The sequence below is a fragment of the Photinus pyralis genome, unplaced genomic scaffold, assembly GCF_008802855.1.
Source record: "Photinus pyralis isolate 1611_PpyrPB1 unplaced genomic scaffold, Ppyr1.3 Ppyr1.4_LG6, whole genome shotgun sequence".
NCBI lineage: Eukaryota > Metazoa > Arthropoda > Insecta > Coleoptera > Lampyridae > Photinus > Photinus pyralis.
In genome coordinates, this window is record NW_022170663.1 from 8,456,680 (window position 1) to 8,468,679 (window position 12,000).

Below are 12,000 nucleotides of genomic sequence, written 5' to 3' on the forward strand. Positions count from 1 at the left end.
ATAGACTAGAAACCAATTTCGAAAAAAATTCAAAGGGCTGTAACTTTTGAACTAGTAGCCCAATCTTGGAACTGTTTGAAATTATGGATTCTACAGGCCACATTCTATAAGAAAATTTTTTTCCGGGTCGATCTGAGACAATTTTTTTTTCGGGGCTCAAAAAAAGGCAGTGTATAACCTTCCTTTTTTACCAAAAATCGACTACACCAAAATTTCTCGGGAAAACACTTTTCCTTATTAATTTTGGTGCGTAGAATCCAAAACAATTCGTACTTTTTCGATCAGACTTCTCAATCAAAAGTTATAGACTAGAAACCAATTTCGAAAGAAAATTCAAAGGGCTGTAACTTTTGAACTAGTAGCCCAATCTTGGAACTGTTTGAAATTATGGATTCTACAGGCCACATTCTATAAGAAAATTTTTTTCCGGGTCGATCTAAGACAATTTTTTTTTTATTATACCTGAATCTTGCGGGCCTCAAAAAAAGGCAGTGTATAACCTTCCTTTTTTACCAAAAATCGACTACACCAAAATTTCTCGGGAAAACACTTTTTCTTATTAATTTTGGTGCGTAGAATCGAAAACAATTCGTACTTTTTCGATCAGACTTCTCAATCAAAAGTTATAGACTAGAAACCAATTTCGAAAGAAAATTCAAAGGGCTGTAACTTTTGAACTAGTAGCCCAATCTTGGAACTGTTTGAAATTATGGATTCTACAGGCCACATTCTATAAGAAAATTTTTTTTCCGGGTCGATCTGAGACAATTTTTTTTTCGGGGCTCAAAAAAAGGCAGTGTATAACCTTCCTTTTTTACCAAAAATCGACTACACCAAAATTTCTCGGGAAAACACTTTTTATTATTAATTTTGGTGCGTAGAATCCAAAACAATTCGTACTTTTTCGATCAGACTTCTCAATCAAAAGTTATGGACTAGAAACCAATTTCGAAAAAAAAATTCAAAGGGCTGTAACTTTTGATCTAGTAGCCCAATCTTCAAACTGTTTGAAATTATGGACTCTCGATCGATCTCGATCTCAGACAATTTTATCATGCACGGACAAACGGATGGTCAAAAATGGATCTGTTCCAAAATCGTTAGGATTAATTTCAGAAAGGCGTACGTATCATGTGCACGACGTACCATCGCTTTGAAAACTGTACACGTATTCTTAAGGATATAACTGGTATAAGAAAGGTCCTGGTAGGTACCTCCTATATAATAACATAATAATAAGTAATATTACGCTTTTATTCCCCTTAAATTTGTATATAACAATAGAAATATAAAAAAAGCTAACCCCATAAAAAGTATAACTTGATTTTTTAAGTAGTATTAAGCCTTTTATCTAGTATACTATTTTAAATGTTTAATGTATTTGAGTGACAAGTAGGTATCTGAATACTTTTTACTGTATTCGAATACTTTTCAAAGTATTCGAATACTTTTCAATGTATCTGTAACTAGTATTCACTTGTGCTAGACTTAAAAGTATTTAGTATTCAAATACCTTTGATTTGTGTAGTATTTACTATTTAGTATTCAAATACTTTTTGAAAGTACTGCCCAGCTTTGTTTGCAAGAATAAGGATTCCACTCTCATCTTGCTATTATATAGGGCCACTGCCAGGCCTTCTGGATATAGTCCAGCAGAACTCTTGATGAGGTTACCCGAAACCCGAACTTGCAAACATTATTCGTTAAATGCGCATTAATTAATAAATAGAGTACGGTCCTGGAGTATACGTATGAGAACGCAACCATTCACACAGTCTCCACCTTTTGTTAACCGAATCCAACCATTCTTTTATAACCTCACAATTTTACATGTGGTAAATATTTACATCCATGAAGCGAAAATGGTACGAAGACACAATAATCAGCTACCAGAAAACTTACCACAGTTACAAAACCTCATAAAACGTGACCCAGAATCATACCATGAAGAATTCCTGCAGCAACTCCAACACTTTCAAAACACGATCGATGTTTTCCAGCTGGATCCGCAACAACCGAATAAAACGTTAGATGAACTCGTGATGTTTATGGCACAAGTCTCTCACTGCTACACGAATGATTTAAAAACGTTTCCGCAACAACTCATCGACCTGCTACAGAAGCACAACACAATGTTGGATAATTCCATGCGAATGACGTTTTGTCGCGCCCTAATACTATTGAGGAACAAAAACTTGTTAGCGCCTACAGATTTGCTGGAGCTCTTCTTCAAACTATTAAGATGCGAGGACAAAGCCCTACGTTCATTTTTAGAAACTCACATTGTGACAGATATCAAGAATTTAAATGTAAAACATCGCAATGCCAAGTTAAATGCGACCCTACAAAACTTTATGTTCACAATGCTCAAAGACAGCAATACCAGGGCTGCGAAAATGTCTTTGGATATAATGATCGAGTTGTACAAGAAGAATATATGGAATGATGTCAAAACTGTGAACATAATCGCAACGGGTTGCTTCTCAAAGATAACAAAGGTAAAAGGCTTTTTTATTTGTTTCTGATTTGAGTGGCCTTTGTAACAATGTTGTTTTGCTTCAGGTGATGGTTGCCTCATTGAAATTCTTTCTTGGAAAAGATCCCGAGGAAAAGGAATCCGATGACTCCGATTCAGAACCGGAGATTAATCCGAAAAGTGTGATAATGGCAAACAAATTTAACAAAAAAACCAAGAAGCGCGAAAAACGATTATCAAAAGTAAAGAAGTTAGCAGCCAAAGCGCACAATAAGAAGTCAAAGCCTCCTGCTTTTAATTTTTCCGCCATTCATTTACTGCACGACCCTCAGGGTATGGCGGAGAAGTTATTTAAACAGCTTGAGACGACGACGAAGCGTTTTGAAGTCAAGCTGATGACGCTGGACGTGATATCTCGCCTCATTGGTCTTAATAATCTCTTTCTTTTGAATTATTACCCGTATTTGCAAAGGTTTTTGCAGCCGCATCAGCGAGAGGTAACTCGTATTTTGCAGTTCATCGCGCAAGCGAGTCACGAACTGGTACCACCCGACGTTTTGGAGCCTCTTCTAAAGACGATCGCCAATAACTTCATCACTGAGCGCAACTCGTCCGATGTAATGGCTATTGGTATCAATGCAGTCCGAGAAATATGCGCTCGATGTCCGTTGGCCATGAGTAACGATCTACTTTCCGATCTTGTAGAGTATAAAAGTTACCGAGAGCGACCCGTGATGATGGCCGCAAGGTCACTCATGCACCTGTTTCGTACTGTCAGACCTGAGTTGTTACACAAAAAGCATCGCGGGCGTCCAACCGAGGCTATGGGTGAATACGTACCGAAAGAGTATGCCCAGCTCGATGCCAAGGACTACATTCCCGGTGCTGAAGTGCTACTCCACGAGGAGCAGGAGGACATTGAAATTAACTCGGAGTCAGATTCGGACGACGAATGGGTGGACATTCCTCAATCGGATGAGGAAGCCGTAAACACAACCAGCACTGATGATCCCGAGGTCAAAAAACAAAAACAGGAACAGGCGAAAAATGTGGTATTGGAACGCATTTTGACAGACGAAGATTTCAAGCGCATCGACCTCGCAAACGTCCAGAAACAAATTGATCCACTCAGAAAAGGGAAGAAACGCAAAATTGAAGATGATCCAGCGGCGACTTCGTCCGAGTTTGTACAGCTGGGAGATATTGAAAATGTGCACAAGAAACGAAAGCACGACAAGGAAACGAGAGTCGCAAGTGTTAGACAAGGCCAGCAGGATAGGGAGAAATTTGGTTACAAGGACGGTCGTGTTAACATACATTGCTCTAAGACTAATCGTGAGAAGAAGAAGACAAAAAATTATCAAATGATTAGACATAAAGCGAGAGGGAAAATTAAAAGGAGTTTCAAGGATAAACAGATAGCATTAAGGAATTATCTAATTAAGCAGAAACGAATGAAGTAATTGTAAATATTTAATAAAGAACTGTTTATTTCCCTCTATTTCACTTGTTAAATATATCAGGTGTAGAGCTTTAGGGTTCTCTTCCACTGTTTTGTTAGGGGTTAACTTCCCCTGTTTGAAAACGTTGAGTCTAGTGGCAGGATCACAATCACATAGGATAACATGCACTGCCTGTTCACAGAGCATCTTCTGCTATATCTTTGTTTAGCTATTTTAGCGGAAGATGGCCAGTAAAAGTCTGAAGGTCCATCTTGCTTGCGAGTGCATGAGGTTACTTAATTTATGTTTCCATTACATGGTCTTGACCGGAAGTAATATTCATATAAATTTTGATCATTCTTTTAATATGTGAAAATTACCGAGTTGTTTGTAATTAACATTTTATCCATGAATGAAACATTCACGGATGATTTACAGCACCTAATTTCATGATTGTGTTTAACATTCAACTGTAGGCGCGAAACCCCGAACGAGGGGCCAGTTACATATCTCGGGGACGAGATTATGCTAACCAAAAGTCTAGGATTTAGAATCTATATACGATAAATGAGTTGCGATTCGCTAATTTCTACATATTTTGTCGTAAATTTGCCTACAAGGTCATGTTGCTCTTAACAAAAAGACTATTGTACCAAAGATGAGTCACATCTGAGTGAGTTAATAGCGTTGTTTGATCACATGCCAGTTTTTGATATCAAATTTAAGCGGGATCCATTTAGTTTCGTAAGAAATATAGTCATTCGGGTGGCATTTTTAAAGCGTTGCAGGATTGACTTTATTTCCGAGTTTTTGTAGTGTGCCGTTAGCATATAACCTTGGGGTTAAGCACACTACACATTCTACAGGAGCTTAGCTCGGACTTGATTAAATTCATGATTGACCAATGGGAGGCTAGGAGAAGTGGTAACATCATAATTCTAGAAATGACTAAAAAAGATGTAGACAAATGTTTATTATCTATCACAGATATAGATACTACTGTTAAGTGTCCGCAGCTTCTTCTGTCGCTTTTTTCTTTTTTTGCGCAAAGCTTAAGGCGGTTTTATCGAATTCCAAAGTCATAATCCCTATATCACCGCTATACCTGTTTTTGGCAATCTAAAATACGAGAAAGTTAAAAAATCTTCAAAGGCACTCGGCACCTGCCTGTAAATATTTTTTGCCACGCTGAGGCGTTAAGCTTTTATCTTGTATTATTAGAATATTATCGGCCTCCTGAGACGCCTTCGCGCCGCCAAAAATTGAGTTGGTCGTCAATTCGTCCAGATCTCTCTCCTTTCTGGGGTGAATAACTAGGGTAACGTGACAATTTTTCCTAGTGGCGAACGAACGGAAGGCTGCAATAATGACGTCCTGCTTCCAAAATCGATCCATATGCTTCTGATCTTCGCTAATGCCCATCATGAACTGGACATTGTCGATGATTACGTGAGAAATGTCGTACACGTACTGTGCATGCTCTACGGCCTATACCGAAAGTTGATATTCTAGATTATTGTTTGTGTGGCTCACGACGCGTAATTGTTTACTGTGTTATAAAGGCAACTCAGTACAATGTATCGTGAAGGGGGAAATCCCTGCGGCATTTTTATTGTACTTGTACAATCGATTTTTCTGCTTTCTTGCTATTTTATGTGATGCTCTTCCACAAAAATTAAAATGTTCAGTTTCATATCCTGCGTTAAAAATGAGGATTGTTTACTGTATCTTATATGCATCGGATGTAACCAACCACTAATTTTCAAGTAGGTAATCAACACAAAAGAGAATTAAACTGATACCGGTACTATACCAATTGACAATATCAACTTTTCTTCAGTTGAATACATCGCACACGAACGCAAATAAAAATACGGAAGGCAAAGCAATAATATTCTAATTAATTAATATGACAGCAAAATCTTCATTTGTTTGCCTCCTTCAGAAGGGAAAACAATACACACAAATCCCTGCCTACTTCATAATGACCACTAGATATACTAATACATGATTTCTGTGCGTTTTTTTGTTTTTTGTCTTAAAAATTTGACGTTTCATCCCCATAGTCGTGTCTATTTTCAAATATAATTGTCATGTAAGTAGTAAAAAAATTAGTGCTACCTAGCGAAGTCATGTTGGGACGAATCTGTATAATATTATATGTTGCATAATAAAAAGACAATCTTACAATTAGAGAAAAAATTTAAAAAAAAAACACTGTCATAGTCATTGGCAGTACCTACCATTAGTCTGTAAAAAAATCAGCTTCATTCATCCAACCGTAACCTAGTTATATCCGTAGAAAGCTCGTGAAAAATTGACTAAGAATTATTTTTTACGGAGTTATCAAATGTTCGCGATTTTTTAACAGCATTTATCAACGTTTTCATTTGGTGTATAACTTACTTTTCTTGAAAAACAACCACTTAAAATTGGTACCACAAGTAGTAGATTTCGAGCTAGCTCCCCAGCAAGTGTGTACAGGGTCGCTGATAAGTCTGGAAACGGTCAATTATCTGGGAAATAATAATAATAATGTTTATTCAATAATGAAAGATACAAAGTCTTTTTTATCATGTCAATACAAAAAAAAAATATAAAAAACAAAGGCTAACTAAGACAGTTTTAGATCTAACTTTTCAAATTCTTGGAGAGAATAAAAAGCATGTTTCATTAACATTTTTTTAAATGTAATATAAGAGAGAGCTCTTATGTCTTCTGGCATCTTATTGTAAAGTTTAACAGCAACAAGGCCATAACTTTTATGAGATTTTACAAGTCGTCTCTGTGGAAGTATTACGTTGTTATTACTTCTGGTTCCATACTTATGAATTTGACTATGTGTAATCCACCTATCAACATTTCTGCGTGCAAAGAGTAAAGTTTCGAGAATGTAACATCTAGGCATTGTTATACTGCATTCATTATAAGAAGGTAGTAGATGGCACTGTGTTTGAAGATAAACAAACACAGGAAAAATATAAAACGGCACCAAATTATTGTAAAGTAGAAATATTCAGCACTGCGAACAGAAATAAATCTTTGACAATATCAACTAATGACACTTCGGCAGTTTAGTTGGCAACATAAACTACCACTTTACAAAATTCACCAGTCGTTTTATGTTTCATTGTAATACTGACTCGTGTTTTAACCAATCACAGTGAAGGTCAAAGCCTCCCTATGCTTTCTACCGCTACCTTCTTAAAATGAATACAGTATAGTATATTACTTTTAACAAACAAAGGTTTGCAGTGCTCCAATGGATTTACTTGATTTAAGATTCTTAAAACTTTTTTTTAAAGAATAGATTCTGTTTGCTGAAGAACAATTGCCCCATATTATTATGCAGTAAGACATGACTGAATGGAAGAGATACAAAGATCTTAAAGATATTATGTCTAATACTGGAGCTAGTTTTTTTTATCACATACACTACCGAGCATAATCTAGAGTACAGGTTCGTTACATGTTCATTCCACTGCAAGTTAGAGTCGATATACACACCAAGAAGTTTAACACAAGCTCTGTTGTTATTGTCAATAGTTGTTTTTTTTCTTAACGTAAATACAATGTTTTGATTTTTGCCCTCATTTAAACTTAACATGTATGAATTAAACCATTCTTTTGTAGCACTAGTTGTAATCGCTTGTTTTTGCAGAAGATCCAGCATGTCGTTGCTTTTGATAATCATGGTAGTGTCATCTGCATACAACACAGTATAGCAGTGATGTAGATTGAAAAACAGATCATTAATGTAAATGATAAATAACGTGGGTCCTAGGTGACTCCCTTGTGGCACTCCATGTAAAACTGTCCTATTCTGTGATTTTTGCCCATTGTATTCGACTACTTGATTTCGGTTTTCTAGGTAAGACTGTAAAAGACGTAACGGAACTCCGCGAATTCCATAGTGCTCCAATTTTGATAACAATATCTTGTGATTAACACAGTCGAATGCTTTTGATAAGTCACATAATGTTAAAGTATACAAGGTATCAAAAAGTTTTATACAAAAGATTTGAGGTTCTTTAATTTATACTAGGCGGTAGTAATTTTAATTATACAGGGTTGGTCATAAATGCGTGGCACACCAACATTGCATTTTTTTAAATGGAACACCCTGTATATTATTCGATATTTCAATTCTTCTCTCAATTTTGAACATAATTTGTAAGCAATGTATTCAAATGCAATTCGTTCCGAGTTATCGAGTTTGGAAAATAAAAGGTATTGCTTTAAAATGTATTGAATATAGAACAATAATTATAATAACGAATTTCTTTTAAAATCATTCTGTGATTCTGAAACGAATAGTTTGTGAAGTTTGTTTGGAATCATTAATTTTTCTTATTAATGAATTTTAAAATAATAGCGTTTATTTTCAAAACTGGATAACCTGGAAACTATTGAATTTAGGTACATTATGCTCATTACAAATTTTGCTGAATAATATACAGTGTGTTCTATTTAAAAAATGCAATTTTGGTGTGTCGCGCTTTTATGAGCGACCCTGTATAATTAAAATTATTACTGTCTATAATTTGAAGAACCCCAAAACTTTTGTATAAAACATATTTCGATAACTAGTATATTTTCCCAGATAATCGACCGTTTCCAGCGACCCTGTATATAGAAACAGTACCAGTTATTCTGTGTCTGTGGGCAGCAACATGAGGTTGTTCAAGTAAAATGTAAGTAGTTGCACATGAGAATTAAAACGAGAACTGTCAAATGACATATGAGAAATTAATGCAAATGCAAAACCGGTGATATAAACTGCACTGCAGACTCAAGTTGCAAATTGCCATCCTTTTCTAACAAGTTGCAGTATGTCTCAGACTGTAACCGACACAGTGAACGATAAGCTTATTATTACGATATACATCCATAAGATGGCACAGACAATACTATTAGTTGCATTCAGTTTATTACTTGAAAACCATGTATTTTTTGTGTGCACTCTTCGGTCTTAAGTAAATGATTTGTCTACTTGCAGTTTTCGATGGTGAACCCCTCAACAAAAAATGTGCCAAATTCTTGACAGAACAAGTTCCTAGCTCAAATCAAAAATAGCACTTTTAGAAGTGTCTTCAAACAATTGTAAATGTAGGGATAACCGTTTCTCTCGAAAGTTTATTATTTTCCGATGTAGAATAAGAATATTCAATATTTTTTTCTATTTGAAAAAATAAGTTGTCCTACACTTGACTCTTTAAGTTATGTGATAACGGGCATAGCATCATTAAATCGGCTCTTACATATAAGTATATCATTTTTGATATCCCGCTAGTTTCTGCAATAACAAACACCCTGTATATAAATTAATTAGGCAACATTGAATGAAATATAAGATTACTGGAACTGGTATTTCCAGCTTACAAAATAAATGACCGCTACGCCCTCGGCTACACCCCAAATCATCTCGCTTATGCAGTTAAACCCCAATAAATCATCCCCTGAAACTGATATCTATTCTAGCCAAAAATACTTGTATCAAAACTATCACTGTAAAGGTGGTGACAATATACCTTGGAAAATTTCCACCTAGCCTGCGCTAGGAAGCTAAATAACCACCGCTGGAGGGTACAAGGTACATTGTAAGAAGGTATACATAATATTTTCAGCAATTTCCCCCATGACGATCACGATTTTTTGATAATTGTTAAAAAATTCATGAGAAATAGTACCTCCATTACTACTTTGACCGCCTGTTGTCCGTGAAAAGTCATATAATACATTGGAAGCTTTTCAAACTCGTCCGCAAACGTATCGAACTTCTCCAAATTTTTGTCCAAAGGTAAACCAACCATTTGTTGTAGCATGGTTTTAGCCAAACGGACATTTCTTATTTCAAAACTTCCCCACAAGGTATTAACCTGCACAGTCAAAATTAATAATTAACTAAAGCAAGTAGACTTATACTGACACCTTGTATAGCAAGATCAAGCGAGTATTCGCTAATAAAAGTTGTTTTACCGGAACCAGTTGGGCCAGTTATCACAGTTAGCTCCCCTTTTCTATGACCTTTTAAAATACGAGTTAACGTAGGAAAGCGCTTCCATTTGACACCGTGCACCTACAAACTTTTCGATTACATTATCATTAAATCGCATGTGATAATAACCTTATCAATATTTTGCAAATCAGACAAAATATCTTCGCGCAAACTTGAAAATGTAGTAATGGATTTGTGCCAAATAGGCTTGGCCGCGGCGACAATTGCCTTGAAGTCCCTCTCGACTGCATCATGAGGTAACAATTGATTTTCTGTTGGCCTAAAATTACACCCTTAAAATTTGTGCGAGATGAAAACAAAACACCGGGTTACCTCACGAATAGACATCGTTTCTCGTTTAATTTCTTCGCAAAGCTTCTTGCTGAATCCCAGGAGTTTAGGTCATTACCGAACCACAGAATCAATTTACTAAATCTCTCCAGGCTAGGTAAAATGTACTGCGGTAAGTTTATTAAACCATTAGGTAAACACACTATATAATTGGATAATCTTTGGTTCAGCAGTATTAGAAAATCGGACAGGTTAGGCACAACAACTGCGGTGTCTTTGACCTTAGTCGATTTACCTGCCAAAACACCTTCACATTCGACTAAAGGCTCCACTTTCGGCGTTATCTGCCCATTTTGCTTTTTATGCAGTATTCGATAACCAACGGTCGTCGACAACGCATTTTCAAGCGGGAAATACAGGTTCGTGTGGGCTAAGTCTATTCTAATTGAGATATGTTGAAGCAAAGAGTATGAGACGTCCTGTGGATATCTACCGTTAATCAAGTTGAGATATAACCCAAGAGGCAGCTACAGAAATTGTGCCCCTATTCTATCAACCTGTTAATGTTTATATTAAAGTGAACGCACCGAAAATGAGCCACACACTATTCTGATTTTGATTTCCACAATTAAATAAAAATGTAGAAATAAGGGCACACCTTCTGATACTGCCTCCTGGATTCATAGAACATTAATGAGTACCGGAAGCTGAAATTCCTTGCAGATTTTGACAAAGTCTCCTTCGGAAAAGTTACTTAAGGGTATTGTGGTATTTTCGATATTCTTAAGGTACTGAGACACGACCTCCAAGTTCGAAGTCAACGTAGGTTTCCCGGCCGTTTTACTCCGCTTCGTACTAACATAAGACTCGAGGGAATTCCACTGGCCGAAGGACATGCACGAAGGGCACTGGAATGCTCCTACGAAAAAGCGAATAGATTGCTAACGTAACCAGTACACCTTACCTGTCTTTTTGTTAATGAAAAGTTTGGGGTTGCTCAACGATTTGGCCTTCCGCTGGCATACGGGGCAGTTAATTAGAAAGCATGTGTGGCCCTCTTCGTAACTAAGCTTGTGTGAGTTAAGCGCTCGTTTGATTACAGTGGGAGATATATCGGAAATGTCCTCGAAAGAAATATCGTTGAATTGTCTCGTGCATGTTTTGGACGTTAATCGGGTCGCCAAAATTCTCATACTTTTGAATAAAGTTGTAAATCGCATATCATAGCTACGTGCTGGCTCTTGTTAGTGAATATTTATTGTCATCCTCAAAAATCATCTAAAAAGGATATCACTACCGGCATAAATTTCTAACAAATAAAAAGTATAAACTAATAAAAATATGAACTAAAAGTTAGGTTAGAAACACGCTGTTTGGGAGGGATTGCACTCTCTGTACAGGGTGATTACAAATTTCTTTACATAAGGACAGCCCGTTCAACCAGTTGCTTCACCCTCAGCGGTTCTGTCATCAAGGAGCTGATGTCTGTCTTTGATCAAGTGACAGACTACATGCTTGGATTTAACCTGCCTCTCCACAGAACTCGCACGTGGGCTCTCCTACAAGTCCAATGTTGTAACGCGATCTAGTGCCCCGGAGAAGGGCACCGGTGATTTTCCTAACCTGGCTTCCATTGAGTTTTAAAGCTTAGAAGACCCAGATATGCCAAGAGACCCTGGATTGTCTAAACCCACTTGTTTGTTGCAACTGAACCAGGAATGGACTGAATCTTTATATTTCCTGATCTTAAAAACCGTAACCTAATGGAGGCATATTTCAAATTTGGCGCCCTA

At 36.6% G+C, this 12,000-nt stretch overlaps 2 protein-coding genes across 2 annotated transcripts; one reads left to right on the plus strand and one right to left on the minus strand.

Moving 5' to 3' along the window:
- The first annotated feature begins 1,796 nt into the window (after positions 1–1,796).
- Positions 1,797–3,977, plus strand: LOC116173232 (protein SDA1 homolog). The gene is made up of 2 exons (XM_031490580.1): positions 1,797–2,498; positions 2,563–3,977. Exons 1-2 carry the CDS (start codon positions 1,863–1,865, stop codon positions 3,937–3,939), a joined length of 2,013 nt encoding a protein of 670 aa, XP_031346440.1. The 5' UTR covers positions 1,797–1,862; the 3' UTR covers positions 3,940–3,977.
- An 899-nt stretch (positions 3,978–4,876) lies between these two features.
- On the minus strand, positions 4,877–11,856 carry LOC116173234 (twinkle protein, mitochondrial). Its single transcript, XM_031490584.1, has 8 exons — positions 11,172–11,856; positions 10,909–11,126; positions 10,250–10,686; positions 10,046–10,196; positions 9,848–9,997; positions 9,609–9,797; positions 5,086–5,406; positions 4,877–5,037 (listed from the first exon to the last, which is right to left on the minus strand). Exons 1-8 carry the CDS (start codon positions 11,425–11,427, stop codon positions 4,921–4,923), a joined length of 1,839 nt encoding a protein of 612 aa, XP_031346444.1. The 5' UTR covers positions 11,428–11,856; the 3' UTR covers positions 4,877–4,920.
- Positions 11,857–12,000: the final 144 nt, after the last annotated feature.

Excerpts from the sequence above, each read along its gene's own strand:
- LOC116173232 (XM_031490580.1), top strand. The coding sequence starts at position 1,863 with ATGGTACGAAGACACAATAATCAGCTACCAGAAAACTTACCACAGTTA. Across the intron at positions 2,499-2,562 it reads GCTTCTCAAAGATAACAAAG|GTGATGGTTGCCTCATTGAA; the intron begins GTAAAAGGCTTT and ends GTTTTGCTTCAG.
- LOC116173234 (XM_031490584.1), bottom strand. The coding sequence starts at position 11,427 with ATGCGATTTACAACTTTATTCAAAAGTATGAGAATTTTGGCGACCCGA. Across the intron at positions 11,127-11,171 it reads TTTCATTAACAAAAAGACAG|GAGCATTCCAGTGCCCTTCG; the intron begins GTAAGGTGTACT and ends GCTTTTTCGTAG. Across the intron at positions 10,197-10,249 it reads AAACGATGTCTATTCGTGAG|GCCAACAGAAAATCAATTGT; the intron begins GTAACCCGGTGT and ends GTGTAATTTTAG.